This window comes from Bubalus bubalis, chromosome 12 (assembly GCF_019923935.1).
Source record: "Bubalus bubalis isolate 160015118507 breed Murrah chromosome 12, NDDB_SH_1, whole genome shotgun sequence".
Taxonomy (NCBI): Eukaryota; Metazoa; Chordata; class Mammalia; order Artiodactyla; family Bovidae; genus Bubalus; species Bubalus bubalis.
In genome coordinates, this window is record NC_059168.1 from 48,308,863 (window position 1) to 48,329,403 (window position 20,541).

Below are 20,541 nucleotides of genomic sequence, written 5' to 3' on the forward strand. Positions count from 1 at the left end.
AATGCAAAAAGGCAAAATGCCTGTCTGAGGATGCCTTACTAATAGCCGAGAAAAGAAGAGAAGCAAAAGGTAAAGGAGAAAAGGAAAGATACACCCATCTGAATGCAGAGTTCCAAAGAATAGCAAGGAGAGATAAGAAAGCCTTCTTAAGTGAACAATAAAAGAAATAGAGGAAAACAGTAGAATGGGAGAAACTAGAGATCTCTTCAAGAAAATTAGAGATACCAAGGGAACATTTCCTGCAAAGATGGGCACAATTAAGGACAGAAATGGTATGGACCTAACAAAAGCAGAAGATATTAAGAAGAGGTGGCAAGAATACACAGAACTACAAAAAAGATCTTATTGATCCAGACAACCGTGATGGTGTAATCACTCACCTAGACCCAGACATACTGGAGTGTGAAGTCAAGTGAACCTTAGGATGCATCACTACGAACAAAGGTAGTGGAGGTGATGGAATTCCAGCTGAGCTATTTCAGATCCTAAAAGATGACACTGGGAAAGTGCCACACTCAATATGCCAGAAAATACAGAAAACTCAGCAGTGGCCACAAGACTGGAAAAGATCAGTTTTCATTCTAATCCCAAAGAAGGGAAATGCCAAAAGATGTTCAAACTACTGCACAATTGCACTTATTTCACATGCTAGCAAAGTAATGCTCAAAATTCCCAAAGCCTGGCTTCAATAGTATGTGAACCGTGAACTTCCAGATGTTCAAGCTGGATTTAGAAAAGGCAGAGGATCCAGAGATCAAATTGCCAACATCCATTGAATCATAGAAAAAACAAGGGAGTTCCAGAAAAACATCTACTTCTGCTTTACTCACTATCCAAAGCCTTTGTGTGAATCACAAAAAAACTGAAAATTCTTAAAAGAGATGAGAATACCAGACCACCTTACCTGCCTCATGAGAACCTGTATGAAGGTCAATAAGCAACAGTTAGAACTGGACATGGAACAATGGACTGGCTCCAAACCGGGAAAGGAGATGTCAAAGCTGTATGTAGTCACCCTGCTTACTTAACTTACATGCAGAGTACATCATACAAAATTCCAGGCTGGATGAAGCACAAGATGGAATCAAGATTGCTGGGAGAAATATCAATAACCTCAGATATGCAGATGACACCACCCTTATTTCAGAAAGTGAAGAGGAACGAAAGAGCCTCTTGATGAAGGTGAAAGAGGAGAGTGAAAAAGCTGGCTTAAAACTCAACATTCAAAAAATGAAGATCATGGCATCTGGTCCCATCACTTCATGGCAACTAATGAGGAAACATTGGAAACAGTGAGAGACTTTATTTTCTTGGGCTCAAAATCACTGCAGGTTGTGACTGCAGCCATAAAATTAAAAGATGGTTGCTGTTTGGAAGAAAAGCTATGACCACCCTAGACGGCATATTAAAAAGCAGAGACATTACTTTGCCAACAAAGGTCCGTCTAGTCAAAGCCACGGTTTTTCCAGTAGTCACGTATGGATGTGAGAGTTGGACGATAAAGAAATCTGAGAGCCAAAGAATTGATGCTTTTGAACTGTGGTATTGGAGAACTCTTGAGAGTCCTTTGGACTGCAAGGAGATCAAACCAGTCAATCCTAAAGGAAATCAACCCTGAATATTAATTAGAAGGACCGATGCTGAAGCTGAAGCTTCAATGTTTTGGCCACCTGATGTGAAGACCTGACTCTTTGGAAAGGACCCTGATGCTGGGAAAGACTGAAGGCAGGAGAAGGGGACAACAGAGGATAAAGATAGTCCATTACTGACTCAATGGACCTGAATTTGAGCAAGCTCCCAGAGTCAATGATGGACAGGGAAGTCTGACATGCTGCAGTCCATGGGGTCAGAGAGTTGGACAAGACTGAGTGACTGAACAACAGCAAAACAAGGTTCAAGTCTACTATATCCTTGCTGTTCTCTGTCCTTCATTTCCTAATGTCCATTGTATTGAAACCACTGTTTCATATTCATGTCTGCTTTTGTTATTGTTATTTCTGGTGGATGTGAAATCAGGTCACCATGGCTCCATCCTGACCAGAAATAGAAGTTGATTTAACAAAATAGTAGGGGAATTTTGCAGTTTAAGATTAAAATCTGTAATTATGGATAGTCTAGTTCTGGAATTGGTAAGCTTTTGTTATAAAAGCCAGATAGAAAATATTTTAGGCTTTGTTGGCCATACGATCTGTAAATTACAGCTACTCAGCTCTGCCATGATAATGTGAAAGCAGACATAGACAGGGCTTTGGAATGAGCCTGACTGTGATTCATTTCAACTTCTTTTTTACAAAAACAGATGGTGGGCCACGTTTGGTCTATAGGCTGTAGTTTGCTAGCCCCTAATTTAGTTGGATATATGTGTTTGTCCAGGCTTCCCTGGTGGCTCAGTGGTAAACAATTCCGCCCGCCAATGCAGGAGATGTGGGTTTGACCCCTGGGTTAGGAAGATCCCCTGGAGGAGGGCATGGCAACCCACTCCAGAATTCTTGCCTGGAGAATCCCATGGACAGAGGAGCCTGGCCGGCTACAGTCCATGGGGTCATGAAAAAGTTGTACACAGCTTAGTAACTAAACTTAGTGACTAAACATCAACAACATTTATTTGTCCACTTATTATTCCTGTTTATAATTTTTTATTTTTTCTTTTTTATGTATGTTTATTTTGTAAGCCATCTCAACTTATCTTAGAAATAAAGGGATTTTAAGTGTTAAGTAAACTAAGATCATGGCATCTGGTCCCATCACTTCATGGCAAATAGATGGGCAAACAGTGGAAACAGTGGCTGACTTTATTTTTCTGGGCTGTAAAATCACTGCAGATGGTGATTGCAGCCATGAAATTAAAAGATGCCTATTCCTTGGAAGGAGAGCTATGACCAACCTAGACAGCATATTGAAGAGCAGAGACATTACTTTGCCAACAAAGATCCGTCTAGTCAAGGCTGTGGTTTTTCCAGTGGTCATGTATGGATATGAGAGTTGGACTATAAAGAAAGCTGAGTGCCAAAGAATTGATGCTTTTGAACTGTGGTGTTGGAGAAGACTCTTGAGAGTCCCTTGGACTGCAAGGAGATCCAACCAGCCAGTCCATCCTAGAGGAGATCAGTCCTGGGTGTTCATTGGTAGAACTGATGTTGAAGCTGAAACTGCAATACTTTGGCCACCTGATGTGAAGAGCTGACTCATTTGAAAAGACCCTAATGCTGGGCAAGATTGAGGATGGGAGGAGAAGGGGACGACAGAGGATGAGATTGTTGGATGGCATCACCGACTCAATGGACATGGGTTTGGGTGAACTCCGGGAGTTGGTGATGGACAGGGAGGCCTGGCGTTCATGGGGTCGCAAAGAGTCGGACATGATTGAGTGACTGAACTGAACTGAACCATCCAGAATTTATTATAATTTTGTTTAAACGTAAGCAGTGTGTTCAAAATAGAACCAAATAGTGGACAAAGACTACATAACTAGAGCTACAGATACGTTCATCCACCTCAGTCTGAGAATCCAGCCAAAGGAAATCATCTGAAATGTAGTATTGATAAAAACTACTTGAAGAAAGCAGTCCATGACATCATGGTTTATAGTGGTGGAATATTAGAAAAACCTAGATACTCAGCACTGGGGCTGTGTAAATTGTGGGACATTTATTAAGATATTGCTCTGTGCTGTGCTTAGTCACTCAGTCATGTCCGACTCTTTGCAACCCCATGGACTGTAGCTCGCCAGGTTCCTCTGTCCATGGGGATTCTTCAGGCAAGAATACAGGTGTGGGTTGCCATGCCCTCTTCCAGGGGATCTTCCAAATGCAGGGATCGAACACAGGTTTCCCACATGCAGGCGGATTCTTTACCGTCTGAGCCACCAGGGAAGCTTTGTATAGTTTAAAATAGTGGCTTTAAAGCATTGTGTGACAGTCTGGAAAATTTTCAACGTAATGTTGAAAGAAGAAGTAGACTACACAGTTCTATGCATAATAACAGAAGCATGTTAAAAATGTATATGAGCAAAAATTTGATACAAAAAAGATCAAAATGATAGAATAATTTGGTTTGTGTTAGGAATAATTTAACATTCCTGGGCTCTGCTTACTGTATAACCAAGTAAAATTAGAAAATAGGCCCAGATTTTATTTATGTCACAGTTGAGATTTTTCCGGGTTTCTTGAAAGCTTGGTACAGGCTGTTATTTCTGTACAAGTAGGTGAAAGAAGGGAACAGTTACTGCACTGCATAACAATATGTTAGTGACCCAGTCTAATTCTACAGAGGAAAGCCATGTTTTGAATCAGGAGATAAGGAACTTAGCTTGGGAAATTTATTTGTACTGCCTTAAAAAGTTAAGTCTTAGATTGTTTTTCCAGGGCATTTCATACAGCCTCTTGAGAGGTTTTCTTATATTATGTGACTAAACCATTATTACTTGTTCACTTTACCATTAATGGATGTTTGGGTTGTCTTCAGTCATCTTCATTTGGCTGTTACAAATAGAGCTGCTATGAACATTTTTGTATATGTCTCTTATTGAACATATGTATGCATTTTCATGGCTAAATACCAGGGAATCAAATTGCTGAGTCATAAGATCTACCTTCAACTGTAATAGATAGTTTAGTGAACAGTTTTCCAAAGTGGTTGTAGCAGTTTACACCTCTATCAGCAGGGCAGGAGAGTTATGGTTGCTCCTTATTCTCAGCAGTACTTGCCTGCCAATGCAAGAGAAGTAAGAGACGTGGGTTCAATCCTTGTGTTGGGAAGATCCCCTGGAGGAGGACATGGCAACCTACTCTAGTGTTCTTGCCTGGAGAATCCCATGGACAGAGGAGCCTGGTGGGCTACAGTCCATAGGGTTGCACAGAGTCAGACCCAACTGAAGCGACTTAGCACGCACAGTAACAAATGAGTTTGAGCACCTCTTTATATGCTTATGGCCATGGGATCTCACCTTTTGTGAAGTTCCTGTTCAAGTCTTTTGCCTTTTTTCAATCCTATGCCATTCTCCTATTAATAGATAGGAGTTTTAGAAGTCTATCCTTGTATGGGTCCATTACCAGATTATAGGTATTACACATACCTTCTACTTGATGGCTAGGCTTTTTGCCCTTTCACTTAATGCTGTTTTCTAATGATCAGAAGTTCTTTATTTTATGTAATATAATTCACCAGGCTTTGCCTTTTATGGCTAGTCCTGTATAAAAATTATTTGCCTGCTCCAAGGTCATTAAGATATTTCCCTGTATCACTGTTTAGCAGTTTTGTTGTTTTGCCATTCATGCTTAGGTCTACTTCTGCCCAGAGTTGGTTTTTGTGGGTGTGTTGCTGTGAGGTAGGGGTCAGGATTCATTTTTTTCCTGTAGGACTATCCCGTTGATGTGACGTAATTGATGAGAAGATGTTTGCTTTTCCTCTGCTCTTTAGTATCTCTTGTGTCCTAAATCAACTAATTGCATACATGTAGGTCTACTGGATTCATTTCAGTTCCTTTGGTTGTTTGATTCCATTGCACCAATACTACACTCTTAATTATTGTGGCTTTATAAGTTTTGATTTTTGATAGTATAGTCTCCAGCATTGTTTTTCAAGACTGTCTTGAATATTCTTGGCCCCATGAATTTCCATATAAATTTCAAAGCCATCTTGTACATTTCTGCCAAAAAATAGCTACAGCGAGTTTTGTTGGAATTACATGGCAGCTACAGATCACTTTAGGGAGAATGGACATATTTCCAGTACTGAATATTCCATTCTTTCAGTGACATAGAAGTCTTGTTCATCTTTCGTTAGATTCATTCGTAGATATTGCTATTATAGATGATTTTATTTATTGAATTTCCTATTTGTTTATGGTTAGTATATAAAAATACAACTAATTTTGTATATTGTCCTTGTATTCCACAACCTTGCTGATTTCATTTATTATATTAACTATAGAAGTGTAATGTAAGTTTTTATTTAAAAAGATAGTAATATCAAAGGAAAAAGGAAAAATTTCTTCTCTCTCCAATCCCATTGTTCATCTTCTCTGTGCATACTCTCACAGAGAAGAAATAAAAATGAAATCATGTACCTACTCAAGGGAACTATGAACCATGATTAAATTTGACAGTCAATTTTGAGTTTGTATTTAAGACTGCTTCTTTATCCATGTTATTCTGTTGCCTGAGACATGCATTTTCCTTATCCGTAGGTATGTGGACCTCAGTTTTAACTGATCTGTAAGATGGCTTACTTTAAATGAGCTGTCAGATCCTCCAAAGGGAATGCCATTATTTCCATTATTTTAAGAAATCCCATTATTGCAGGCAATTTGAACCACCCTAACATACTTCAGATATAGCAAGAAGTTTATTTAACTCTTTTCATGTGCTGGGGTGATAGAATGTTTCTTGTAATTGTTTTGTGACGTACTTAATTCACTTAATGATCTGTGGGCTTCTCAGATGTCACAGTGATCAAAGAATCTGCCTGTCAATGCAGGAGACGTGGGTTCCATCCCTGGATCGGGAAGATCCCCTGGAGTAAGAAATGGCAACCCACTATAGTATTCTTGCCTGGAAAATTCCATGGACAGAGGAGCCTGGCAAGCTACAGTCCTTGGGGTCGCAAAGAGTCAGACACGACTGAGTAGGCATGTTATGATAATAGTCTATTGTGGGGTTCGTTCTCTGTACATGTGGATTGACTTCATTCTTCTTAACCCATTCTGTGTTGTTCCCAGTAATATGGATATTCTATAGTTGATTTAACTGTCCCTCTAATGACAAATATTTAATGAGTGTCCAGTTATTTTCCTGTTTGGCCACGCCATGCAACTTGTGGGATCTTAGTTCCCTGAGAATATTGTGGATGGTCTTTTATTCCTAGCATAGTTTATGACCAGAAAGTAAATTATACACTTCTGTAATATTAGTGCAGGAAGAGACCCAGAATCTTGTCTGCCACCCTTGTTTTTTTTTTTAATTGAAATATAATTCATACCATAAACTTTACCGTCTTTAGTAAGTGTGTAATTCAGTGCTTATTTTTAGTATATTCTCTGTGGTGCAACCATTTCTACTGTCTAATTCCAGAACATTTCCATAATCCCCAAAAGAAACTCTGTTCCTATTAGCATTCAGCCCTAATTCCTCCCTCCCCCATCCCCTAGCAATCACTTTCTCTCCCTATTGATTTGCCTGTTTGAGACATTTCATAAAAATGGTATCATACAATAGGTACCCTTTTATGGCTTGTCTCTTTTAGTTAACATAATGGTTTCAAGATTCATCCATGTTGTAGCACAAACAGTACCTCATTTCTTTTCATGGCTGAATAATATTCCATTGTATGGATATTCCACATGTTATTCACTTGTCAGTTGATAAATGGATAATTTGGCTTGTTTCCACTTTTTGGCTGTTACAAATAAGGCTGTAATGAGTATTCATGCATAACTGGTGCATGAAACTGATGCACTCATTTATATGAACATGTACTTTCAATTCTCTTGAATATATAGAGAGAAGTCACTGAGTCATATGGGAATTCTGTGTTTAACTTTTTTGAGGAACTACCAAACTGTTTTCCAAGGCAGCTTACAATTTTACATCCCCACCAACAGTACATGAGGGTTCCAATTTCTCCATATTCACCAACATTTATTTTTCTTTTGTTTTTAAAATAACCATCTTAGGGGAGTTCTTTGGCAGTGCAATGGTTAGGACTTGGCACTTTCACTGCCAGGGCTTGAGTTTGAACCCTGATTAGGGATCTAAGATCTTATAAGCAAGTGGCACAGCCAAATAATAATAATAATAAAATAAAATAACCATCTTGTGAAGTAGTCTTTCATTATGGTTTTCATTTGCCTTTCCCTAATGATTAGTATAAGTTAAATAAGCAGGTGACAATATACAGCCTTGACGTACTCCTTTTCCTATTTGCAACCAGTCTGTTGTTCCATGTCCAGTTCTAACTGTTGCTTCCTGACCTGCATACAGGTTTCTCAAGAGGCAGGTCAGGTGGTCTGGTATTCCCATCTCTTTCAGAATTTTCCACAGTTTATTGTGACCCACACAGTCAAAGGCTTTGGCGTAGTCAATAAAGCAGAAATAGATGTTTTTCTGGAACTCTCTTGCTTTTTTGATGATCCAGTGGATGTTGGCAATTTGATCACCCTTATGCCAGAAAGTGAAGAGGAACTAAAAAGCCTCTTGATAGAAGTGAAAGTGGAGAGTGAAAAAGTTGGCTTAAAGCTCAACATTCAGAAAACTAAGATCATGGCATCTGGTCCCATCACTTCATGGAAAATAGATGGGGAAACAGTGTCAGACTTTATTTTTGGGGGCTCCAAAATCACTGCAGATGGTGATTGCAGCCATGAAATTAAAAGACGCTTACTCCTTGGAAGGAAAGTTATAACCAACCTAGACAGCATATTAAAAAGCAGAGACATGACTTTGCCAACAAAGGTCCGTCTAGTCAAGGCTATGGTTTTTCCAGCGGTCATGTATGGATGTGAGAGTTGGACTGTGAAGAAGGCTGAGCGCTGAAGAATTGATGCTTTTGAACTGTGGTGTTGGAGAAGACTCTTGAGAGTCCCTTGGACCGCAAGGAGATCCAGCCAGTCCATCCTAAAGGAGATCAGTCCTGAATATTCATTGGAAGGACTGATGCTGAAGCTGAAACTCCAATACTTTGGCCACCTCATGTGAAGAGTTGACTCATTGGAAAAGATCCTGATGCTGGGAGGGATTGGGGGGCGGGAGGAAAAGGGGATGACAGAGGATGAGATGGCTGGATGGCATCACCGACTCGATGGACGTGAGTCTGAGTAAACTCTAGGAGTTGGTGATGGACAGGGAGGCCTGGCGTGCTGCGATTCATGGGGTCACAAAGAGTCAGACACGACTGAGTGATTGAACTGAACTGAACTGAACTGAATGATTAATAATATTGAGCAGCTTTTCATGTGCTTACTGGCCATTTGTAATATCTTCTTTGGAGATATGTCTATTTATGCCCTTTGCCCACTTATTAATTGGGTTGTATGTCTTTTTATTGTTAAATTCTAACATTTCTTTATATATTCTGGCTACCAGATCTGTCTGACATATATGATAACACAGGTATTTTCTCCCATTGTATGGGTTCTTTTTTTCTTTCTTGACAGTGTCCTTTGACACATAAATTTAAAAAATTTTTATGAAATCCTATTTATCAACTTTTTTTTTGTTCCTTGTACTTTTGGTATTATATCTTAGAAACTTTTGCCAATTCCAAGATCACACAGATTTACAGCTGTGTTTCCAACTAAGAGTTTTATGGTTTTCTCCCTGACATTTATGTCTTTGATACATTTTCAGTTAATTTTTTGTGTATTATGAGATGGGGTCCACCTTTATTCTTTTGTTGGTAGATATGCAGTTGTCTCAGCATCATTTGTTAATAAAACTATTCTTTCCCCATTGAATGTTCTTAGCACTCTTGTTAAAAATCAATTAGCCACTGAGGTATGGGTTTACTCTTAGACTCTTATTTCTGTTCCATTGGTCAGTGTGTCTGTCTTTACGCCAATGAGTGCTGTGTGCTGTCGCTTCAGTTGTGTCCGACTCTTTGTGGCCCCATGGACTGTAGCCCACCAGGCTCCTCTGTCCTTGGGATTCTCCAGGCAAGAATACTATTTGCCATGCCCTCCTCCAGGGCATCTTCCCAACCCGGAGATCGAGCCCATGTCTTATGTCTCCTGCATTGGCAGGTGGGTTCTTTACCACTCATGCCACCTGGGAACCCATGTCTTGATTACTGTAGCTTTGTAATAAATTTTAAATCTGGAAATATGAGTCCTTCAGCTTTGTCTACTTTCTCAAGATTGTTTTGACCATTTGCGGTCCCTTGCATTCCCATTTGAATTTTAGGGTCAGCTTGTCAGTTATGCAAGTTGGAATTTTAATAGGGATTGCATTAAATATGTAGATCAATTTGGAAAGAAAGTGTTGCCATCTTAACAATATTAAGTCGTCCAATCCATGATGTCTTTTCATTTACTTAGATCTTCTTTAACTTCTTTCAATAGTATGTTATTGTTTTCCACTTAAAAGTCTTAGACTTCTTTGGTTGAATTAATTCCTGAGTATTTTATTCTTTGTGATTCTATTGTACATGGAGTTGTTTTTCTAATTTCATTTTCAGATTGTTCATTGTTAATGTATAGAAATATGATTGATTTTTGAATATTGATCTTGTATCTTTCGGTTTTGCTCAAGTCATTTACTAGCGCTAACAAGTTCTTTTGAATTCTTTCAGGTTTTCTCTGTATAAGATTATGTCATCTGCATTCAGAGGTTGTTTTCTTTCTTACTCTCCAATCCGAAAGTCTTTTCTTCTTTCCATGCCTGATTGCCCTGACTTAAACCTCTAGAACATTATTGAGTAGAGTGGCAAAAGCATGCGTTCTTTCCTTGTTCCTGATCTTAGAAAGCATCATCTTTGCTTGCTGAAAATGGCAGTGGTAGTTTTTACATCAGTGCCTCCCCTTTATCAGGTGGATGATGTTGCCGCCTATTCCGAATCTGTTGACCGTTTGTATCATGAAAGGGTATTGAGATTGTCAGTTGCTTTTCCTGCTCCCTTGATTTTGCAGATGAAGTAGCAGGTCCATATCCCTTCCTTACATGTATATGGCTGCATGTGTTACCCTTCTCCCAGACTTTCCATCCTGACTGTGCCCAGCTGGCAGTTCCCACTGCACATGTGGCACTGTGGTTTAAGTGCAGCTCGTAGTCAGCATCCCAGGAAAGTCACCCTCCTACCTTTCTCCTTACCCTCTGTCCTAGCAGTGCCAGCCTTGTGAAGACTGAGGGCCAAGACCTTCCTGGTCATTTTCCTCGGAGATAACAAGGAGTATTGTCTGCTTTCTGTAACAGTGTTGTTGCCAGCTGTTCCCCAGCTCCTGGTGCACATGCATGAAAAGACAGCTGCTCTCATAACCGCCCTGACCCCATTTGTACATACAGATCCTTCTTTATGGGCCTGGTACAGGCATACAAAGAGCTGTTGATGCCAGCGGATGGCTCCCAATGCCCTCCAACCCTGCCCCGCCTACCCACCCCCTCACCACCCCAGTACCTCTCCAACCGGTCTGCCTGCCTCAAGCCTATTGCTTCCTTGGGAATGTATGCTCTTGGCCTCTCCAGAACTGACCCATGGTCATCCCAGGTACAGCTGCTCCCATGTGGGCTGCCTGTGAGGTTGCCTCCCTTGACCTCCTGTTAGTAGCTGCATAGGTGGTGCAGTGGTAAAGAATCTGCCTGCCCATGCAGGAGACCCAAGAGATACGGGTTTGATCCCTGGGTTGGGAAGATTCCCTGGAGGAGGAAAGGGCAACCTGCTCCAGTATTCTTGCCTGGAAATTTTCCATAGACAGAGGAGCCTGGCAGGCTATAGTACATGGGGTTGCAAAGAGTCAAACACGACTTTTTGAGCATGAACACACTTAGAGTGAATGAGAGCTTCCCAGGTGGCTCGGTGGTAAAAAATCCGCCTGCCAGTGCAGGAGACACAGGAGAAGCGGGTTAGATCCCTAGGTCAGGAAGATCCCTTGGAGAAGGAAAGAACAACCCACTCCAGTATTCTTGGCTAGGAAATTCCAAGGACAGAGGAGACTGGCAGGCTACAGTCCATGGGGTTGTTGTAAAAGAGTTGTACACGACTCAGCAACAACTCAGAACAACAGATTGAATGGATGGCCATACTAATTTAAGCAGGAGAAAGACTCTTTTAAGTAGCCATAATTAAGATTTCGGGGATCAGCTCTGTTACAGTGAATCGTGTGGAAGCCCATCGGGTGGCCGAGCTGTCATCTCACCAGCATGCCCTGTGGTGGGCCTCACACAGAGACTCCGTCCTGCGTGCTCCCCACTCACGTTGCCTTAATGACTGCTTCTAAAGTGCCAAGTCTTCTTGTCACTGTCTCTTGGGAGGCTTATTTTCTGCGTCATTGATTTAGCCTCAAAGTCCAGGCCAGGAATGTGTTGGGTTGACCAAAAAGTTTGTTCGGGTTTCTCTGTAACAGGCTAGGGGAAAACCCGAAGGAACTTTTTGGCCAGGTCAGTATGTGGAACAGGGGATCCTGCTAAAAGTGGAATCTGAGCATGTCACTCCTGTGATCAAAACCTTCCAAATACCTTTCCTTCACACTCGAATGAAAAGCCTCCTGCCCGAAATGAATAATCTGACCTCCTCTGAGCTCTGAGCTCCCTGGTGGTAAGGCCCTGCCTGTCCTATTCAAAATCCCAGGTATTCTTTCTCCCCCTGCTCTACCCTAGCTGTTCCTTCCCTGCTTTATTTTCTTCCAAAATGTGGATCCGCTTGGGACTGGAGCCTCCGTTGAGGGTGGCGACTGTTTTATTCACCACTCCCCCCAGCGCCTGGTTCATAGTAAGCACTCGACATAGAATTGCTGAATGAATGAACAGATCGTAACTGTATTCTACACATGCACAATGCTAAGGCTAAGAGAGCATAACCATTTGCCCCGCAACTGGTGACCAGTATGGTGGAATGGACACTGGGACACCCCCAGAGTCTCAAAGCTTCACTGCAGCTCACTTCTCGGTCAGATACTTGGGCCTCCTCTGTGAAGCTCTTTCGAGGGAAGGCTCTGAGTTCTTAGTCTTCACATCCTTTCCTCCTTGGCGCCAGAATGTCAACGCTATTCTGCAGGAGGATGTTACTGATTGTATGAGACAGTTGTCATGTGCTTTGATGTGGTCTGAAAATGGGAGAAGGATGCTTCCGATGAGCGTTCCTGGACCTTTGCCCCTGTCCTGGGGCTGACATGTCAGGGCTGCCTTTGCCTCCCTCAATTCTGCTGTCCTTCTTTCTTTCTTTTTTTTTTTTTAAACCACATACAAATTTAAATCTTTCTCTGCTGTGAGCCCACAGCAATTTATTTTCCTTTTCTTCCCTTGGTCTATTCAGGAACTTAATTTTCAGGTCAGGGGGTTATGCACTCTAAGAAGTGAGGTTCTTAGTGGTGTGTGTTTGTTTCTAATCCTGTTGTTGTTCACTTGCTCAGTCATGTCCGACTCTTTGTGACCCCTGGACTGCAGCACACCAGGCTTCCCTGTCCTTCACTATCTCCCAGAATTTGCTCAAACTCATGTCCATTGAGTCAGTGATGCTATCCAACCATCTCATCCTCTGTCACCCTCTTTTCCTGCCCTCAATCTTTCCATGCATCAGGGTCGTTTCCAATGAGTTGGGTCTTCATATCAGGTGGCCAAAGTTTTGGAGCTTCAGCATCAGTCCTTCCAATGAATTCAGGGTTGATTTCCTTTAGGACTGACTGGTTTGATCCCCTTGCTATCCAAGGGACTCTCAAGAGTCTTCTCCAGCACCACAGTTTGAAAGCTTCAGTTCTTCAGTGCTCAGCCTTCTTTATGGTCTCTCACATGCTGTACATTATACATAAATCACATAGTAAAATCTGAGATCAGGTTGTCCCACAGACAAGAAACTGTCCCTTTGTTGGTGGTGATAGTTTTTTTTTTTTTTTTTTCTGCTTTACCTACAGCTCATCAGAATGGAGTTGTCTGCCTTTCAGGATTAAGAAAGACAAGTGGACCTAAAAGGAAACATCTAAGCTTTTCTTCCTTCCATCAGCTTTGTCTTCTTTTTCTTTCCAGGTTGTGTCCACATTGCTCGTCAACATAATCCCAGAGGACCATATCCCCCTGAACTTGTCAGGAAAGGCGAAGATTGGTGGAAAGGCCTGGGTGAAGGAGTCTCCTCGGCTCGTTCCCGGCTTTAACCCTGACTCCATGTGCGAGTCCCAGGTATGGCTGCCCAGCTGTGTGCATTGGAGACTTCCAGTCCCAGGTTTAGGCGGCTTGATTTAAAACCAAGACAGAGAAGTGGAGGCACATGTATAGAAAGAGGAGTCGTGCCTTGAAGGAAAGAGTTGTACCGAGCTATGTAGAGTCAACCATTAGCATTCCTTTTCAAATTTATATTTTTTATTTTTATTTATTTGGCTGTAGGCTGTACTAGGTCTTAGTTGTGGCAAGTGGGATCTTTAGTTGCAGCATGTGAACTCATAGTTGCGGCATCCGGGATCTAGTTCCTTGACCTAGGGATTGAATCTGAGATCCCTGCATTGGGAGCTCAGACTCTTAGCCACCAGACCACCAGGGAAATCCCTGACCATTAGCACTTGACTCTTATGTAAAGCCCATAACCAGCTTGGGAAGGTTCTTCCAGCAGAAGGCCTCAAACTTGACTCTGCAAAGCTTAGAAATGCAGACCCTGAGACCTGTGAGTAGCTGGCTATCATCACCCTGTGCTGAGGTTTCACACCTCCCAGCTCCATGCCTAGGAACCAGGCCTCAGCAGCAGCTCCAGGACAACCAAACCCTGGGGACACAGCGCTGTTGCAGGAGAGTGAGACTGTGACCCCACATTGAAGATTTCCAGGGCCTCATGTGCTCTTGCTGGGGAAGTATCCCCAGGGCCCCTGCTCACAAGGGCTTTGTCGCAGGGTCTAACACACATGCCATTCATAATAGAACCCAAGCTGCCCCTTTTCTTTCCCTTCATAGATCATACGCTTAATGTGTGCAGCACTTTTCTTTAAATCAGAAATCCTTTAAACTAGAAATTTAAATTTAGTTTTAAATTTAAATTCAAACTAGAAATCCTTCTTTAAATTAGCTTCTAATGCTTGAAACAAGCTTTAAGAAAGTACAAATTCAGGGCTTAAAGCATATTAGAAAGGTTCTGTGTTTCTTACTCCCAAGGTTCCAGGGAGGAAGTACCTAGGCCAAGGTCACAGTTATGAAATTTAGATTCAAAATGCACCCCTTTCCAGTCACAAAGTTTTTATCAAGGATACATGACCCCAAGTCAGAATGGTTGGGTGATGGGAGTGGGGCACGTAGGAACACACTGAACTGTCTATAGTTGGGGGGGTGTAGTCCCCGAAAAAGAATTTTGTTTAATGTTCTTTTTTTTATTCTATTTACTTGATTTTTGGCTGTGCTGGGTGGGCTTTTTTCTCTAGCTGCGGAGAGCCTGGAGGCTGCGCTCCAGCGGTGGTGCACAGGCTTCTCCCTGCAGTGGCTCCTTTGCTGGGCAGCGCAGGCCTCGGCAGTTGTGGCTCCTGGGCTTAGAGTACAGGCTCAGTACTTGTGGCTCACAGACTTAGTTGTTCCAAGGCATGTGTGATATTCCCAGATCAGGGATTGAACCCATGTCTCCTGCATTGGCGGATGAGTTCTTTACCACTGAGCTACCTGGGAAGCCCTGAATGTTGTTCTCTGTGTGCTCACCTGCTTTATCCCCTTCTTTGCATCAAGAATTTGAGGCAGGTGAGGGTTATAAGGTTAGTAAGACATGGAGTAAGGGAGGGGCGGGGCAACCCCCACCCAGTGCCAGTGGCCATCCATCCGCAGGTGATCATCAGAGCAGGGGAGCTGCTGTGCGGGGTGCTGGACAAGGCGCACTATGGGAGCTCCGCCTACGGCCTGGTCCACTGCTGCTACGAGATCTACGGTGGGGAGACCAGCGGCAGGGTTCTTACCTGCCTGGCCCGCCTCTTTACCGCCTACCTGCAGCTCTACAGAGGCTTCACCTTGGGTGAGTGAAGCAGGTGGCTCTGGGGCCCCACCCTGCTCAGTCCGCTTCTGCAGCCAGCCCACCTGCCAGGGTATCTCCCAGTTCCAGGGGAGCAGCCGGGCTCCCTTCACAAGGGCATCTTCACGGGGCCTCCAGTGACATTGCACAGCCTTGCTTCTCTGTGCTTCCGCACCCCTCGACACACACCCATACCACCCTAGTCTCTTCATCTCTTCATACAGCACAGAGTGACGCCCTTCCCCCCATCTTCATTTCCATTCTGTGCCTTTATCAACGCCTTTCTTTATGGTCTCCAGTCTCCTAGACTGATTTTTCTTCACACTCATACCTCCATTCTCTCCTGCAAGTGCCCTTCCAGAATCTTTCTGGCACTCTGTGCTCCACCTGGAGTCTTCCCTGTTGTCAGAACAGCCCACGCCACCCGACACAGCGGGTTCTGTTGGAAACACCACGTTGGGGCTGACCTGTCAAGTGATCGTAAGACAGACAGAGGAGCTCTCTCCCTGGGAGTGATAGCCCACTGTTTTAGGAAGTTGCCTCTGATAAAGAAAACAAAGGGGCCGATATTTTCCGTGCTATGAGCTCATTCAGAGCAGTGTGTCTCTCGGTATTCACAGTGGAGTCCAAGCCCTTCTGCAGTTTCCCATGCATGAGGAATGGGTGTCAGGCCTTGCACTAAGCAGGACCCCCAGCAAGCGTGGGAATCATCCCGCTGATGAGACTGAGTTCATGGACTGGCTCAACGTGCAGACAGGGAGCCAGTGGGTCTGCTGGAGTTTGCTCATTGGCCTGCAAGAAGGCCATCATAATTATAAAATTTATATTGTGGAAAAGTCAAAATAATCACAGACATGAAAATAATTAAAAATCACCCAGCATTCAACTGCCAGAGATAACACCAATATTGACTTGATATGTGTTTTTCTAGACTTTCAAGTATAAACACTTTCTGGAAAAAAGGGGTTCCTACAGTAATACCTAGTGTTTTGTAATCTGCTCCCCTCCACCATTTACAGATAATGTTTTATAAATGTCCTTCTGTAAGCAAATATAAACTGACTTCCTCAGGTCTGTGGCTATAAACTATTCTGCTTTTGTAGATGTACCATGGTTAATTTTACCAGTTCCTGTTATTAGACAGGTTCCTGGTTCTCACAGTATTTCTCGGATGAGCTTCCTTGAACAAATGTCTTTAAAAATGGAAAATAAATGGACTTCCTTGGTGGCACAGTGGATAAGAATCCATCTACCATTGCAGGAGACATGGGTTCGCTCCCTGGTCTAGGAAGATCCCACAGGCTGCAGAGCAAGTAAGCCTATGTGCCACAACTACTGAAGGCTGCATGCCTAAAGCCTGTGCTGCACAACAAGAGAAGCCATCACAATGAGAAGTCCATGTACGGCAACAACGAGTAACCCCCACTCGCCACAACTAGAGAAGCCCGAGCAAAGCAGTGAAGACCCAGCGCAGCCAAAAGTAAAAAAAAAAAAAAAAAAAAAAAAAAAGTAGAGGAAGAATCCACACCCAGACCGTGATGAGGACCGAATCTAACAAGCAGCTCTGCTCAGCACATGATCCGAGGAGAAACTAGCCAAAGTGCAAAGACTGTCTGGTGCCGAGACTGAGAGGGAGCAGGGCCAAGCTGGATGTCAAGCTTGGAGGGAAGTCCAGGCTAGAGGAAGTGCCTTCAGCCCTCGCAGCCAGAGGTCACTGAAGGGACAGCAAGATGGCCTGGAGCCGACCCTATGGAAGGGCCCATTGTCATGGTGGGGCTTGCTCACCGAGAGACAGATTCTTTCTCCTCCTCAAGTTCTTTAGAGGCACTCAGGCTTCCAGGACATTGCATGTGGGAGTCCCAGACATCTTAGCCCAGCTTTGCAACACTGCAGCCTTGAATTCCCTTCCTCCTGAGACCTTAGCTGAGGGACTGTTGAGGTCAGTAGCTCTCAAATGTAGACAGAAAATAGTTCATTGAAAAATGAAGTGGGAAGACTCCCTGCCTAGGATGGGGAATTCCTTAGCCATGTGAAGCCAGAGGGACAGGCTTCATTGAAGTGGCCCAGGGACTCTTCCTTCCATAGCAACAGAGAGGACCCTGCAATGGTTGTCCCTGTCAGCCAGGCTTGGATGTGTCTGTCTGTGCTTGCCCACGGATTCTCACAGCTATACAGTGTGGTCCCTGCTGACGTGATTTCTGGAAGTCAAAACCGGGATGTCTGTCCCCCCCCTCTTCTGTTTTCCTCAACCCCAGTTTTTCACCCAGAATGTCATCTTCCCCTCTGTCCCATTCATCCAACATGTTTTTATTGAATGGAGGGCCTGTAGCTTGTGACCAAGTTTGGGACTTGGGCCTGGGTTGGCTTTCTACCTCTGTACCTGTGGGCTCAAGTTTGAGCCTTAGCTTTGTCATTTATAAGATGGTAAGCACTTAAGAGATGGTAGCAGTCTTTTTGAGGTGATGGGAATGTCACCATCGTTATTCAGGTGCTTCCTTGGTGCCTGTCACCATGCCCCATGCCCTGACCTCACCAAGTTCACAACCTGGTGAGAAGTCAGGCCTGGTTGCATCCAAACTGGTCTGTTTCACTTCACAGGAGTAGAAGACATTTTGGTCAAGCCGAAGGCGGATGTCAGGAGACATGGGATCATTGAAGACTCCACCCACTGTGGGCCCCGGGTGAGGAGGGCCTGGGGGCTACCGCCTACAGCAGAGTTGGTTGGGCTCCAGCAAGATGGGGCCCACACCTTCCTCCCTTGCCTGCAGCCTCCAGTGTTTCCTCTTTTAATCCTAGGCCGTCAGGGCTGCGTTAAACCTGCCAGAGGCAGTGTCATGTGATGAAGTCCAAGGGAAGTGGCAGGATGCCCATCTGAATAAAGATCAGAGGGATTTTAACATGATTGACTTGAAGTTCAAGGAGGAAGTGAACCATTACAGCAATGAAATTAACAAGGTTAGTCCAGCGGCATGTGCTCTTACCACCACCATTTGAATGCTGTTTTTTTTTCTTTTTTTAAATTACATTTTGAGTCTCACTCTGGGCCTCTTGGAGCAATTTGACTGTTGAACAGCTGACTAGGTGAGACTCCAGATGGGGCGAGTAGAATTGATCACTTTGAAGAGCCAAGGGATTTGTACCCTCAGTTAGGGTCGGGAGAGGTCTTCCTTTGATTAATGCTGAGCATGAAGGCATTGCATTATTCTTTCTTTCATTTATTTATTTATTTTTTCCCACACTACCTGGCTTGCAGGATCTTAGCTCCCCAACCAGGGATTGAACCCAGGTCCTCGGCAATGAAAGCGTCTAGTCCTAAGCACCGGACCGCCAGGGAATTCTGTACTAGTTGTCATTTTAAATGTTTATATTTTAGGGTAACGGCCTTAAAAGGGACTGAAGAAAGTCTTTTCCAGGGGCCTCTGCAGGGTGGAGGGGCACAGTAAAGGCCCAGCACCTCCAGTGCTGCGTGTGTAGGACAGCTGGGGTGAAGGCCCATGTTTGAATCCTGGCTCTTCCACGGGCTTGCTCTGAGATCTCCGGCCTTGTGTGATGTGAGCGGTCTGAGCGAGGTGTCCTCCCCTGGGGCAGGGATGGGAAGAGACCTGCCTCACGGATTTGCTGGCAGGATTCAGGAACTCATCTGCACAGTGTCCTGGGTGAGGTCTGACCGCCCTGCCAGTCCCCCAAAGCCCCGCAGCTGAGAAAGGAGGGGGGGCCCCATTCTTGTCCCAGAGCTGGGGCTCCCAGTCCTGCAGCTTGAAAGAGCCCACTGGCCCTCACCCCGGCCTCCTGGGCCTTGACACCCCACCTGAGGAGGAGAAAGGGAGGGAGGACCAAGCCTAGCCAAAGTCAGTGTTTGCTAACTCAGTTCTGACTGGTTGTCAGCAGACCTTGTTGGTACAGTTCTCTCCTTGCAAGGCGAGGTTCCTTCCAGCCTTCCAGCACTGCTCGAGAACGGGGAGGCTCAGCTTCCAGGGCTCACTGGGGATGCTGTGGGTGGGGTGTCATCTCAAGCGTCTCAGGATTACCTTATTTCTTTTCCTCTGTCTCTTCACATCCACCCTGTCTCTCCTGTGTGAGGGTGGGTGTCTGCATCCCTAGGCAAAGGCTTAGATAAACTCAGAGCTACCCCCCACCTCTCCACAGCATCTCCCCAATCCACCTGGGGGCTTTGACTACTCTTTTGCCCCGGGAGCTGAGGCGGAGCGCCTGCTTTTCGCTTGGGCAGCATGTTGGCAGATATGAGTATGACACGGGCACTGGTCATCATGGCTGCTTGTCCGGGGCCAGGGCATGCTCTGATGGGTAAGTTCCCAAGAGCACCACCTTAGGTTTTATTTTTAATCAGCTGCATTTCAGCATCACGAACTAAAAATGCTGGCCCCTCTGCATCTGCCTTCCGGCTTCCCGGCAGAGGTGTCAAGAGCGTGGCAGCCGGGGCCATTCTTTAGACCTCTTTCCAGGGCTTCCAGCCAAAGGCTTAATGCCGACAAGACTTCTCCTTAACCTCAAATGGGATCTGGCACTGCTCTCCAGATTCATAGTCTAAGTGGGCTCCCGCATTTACCTTCTGGACTTAAGATTCCCAAGGAGGAGTCACTGACCGATGTATGTGTTCCATCTGCAGGCATGCATGCCCTTCGGCCTGCACAGACAGTTCCCAGAGAACAATCTGCAGATGATGGTGCAGTCTGGAGCCAAAGGTTCGACAGTGAACACCATGCAGGTGTGAGCAAAGGCGGGCTGGCTGCTTGGCAGAAGGCTGGGGTGGTTGTAGGAGGCACTTTTCAGATTTGTTTCTGTTTTTGAAAGAATCCATGATCCTCGTAAAGCATGGCAAGTACTGCACAATACAGAAGTATATGTAGAAATCAGTACAGGAGCTAACCACTGTTAACACGCCAGTGTTGTAGACACATGGAGGTAAAT

General features: G+C 44.3%; 1 protein-coding gene across 1 annotated transcript in view; it reads left to right on the forward strand.

Moving 5' to 3' along the window:
* The window catches only part of POLR1A (RNA polymerase I subunit A), an 84,624-nt gene that overhangs the window by 42,688 nt on the left and 21,395 nt on the right, over positions 1 to 20,541 (forward strand). Inside the window, exons 15-19 of the mRNA XM_006042040.4 lie at positions 13,668 to 13,817; positions 15,432 to 15,615; positions 18,211 to 18,293; positions 18,409 to 18,567; positions 20,240 to 20,338. Of these exons, the coding sequence (XP_006042102.3) occupies positions 13,668 to 13,817; positions 15,432 to 15,615; positions 18,211 to 18,293; positions 18,409 to 18,567; positions 20,240 to 20,338 (675 nt within the window). The remainder of the gene's footprint in view (positions 1 to 13,667; positions 13,818 to 15,431; positions 15,616 to 18,210; positions 18,294 to 18,408; positions 18,568 to 20,239; positions 20,339 to 20,541) is intronic.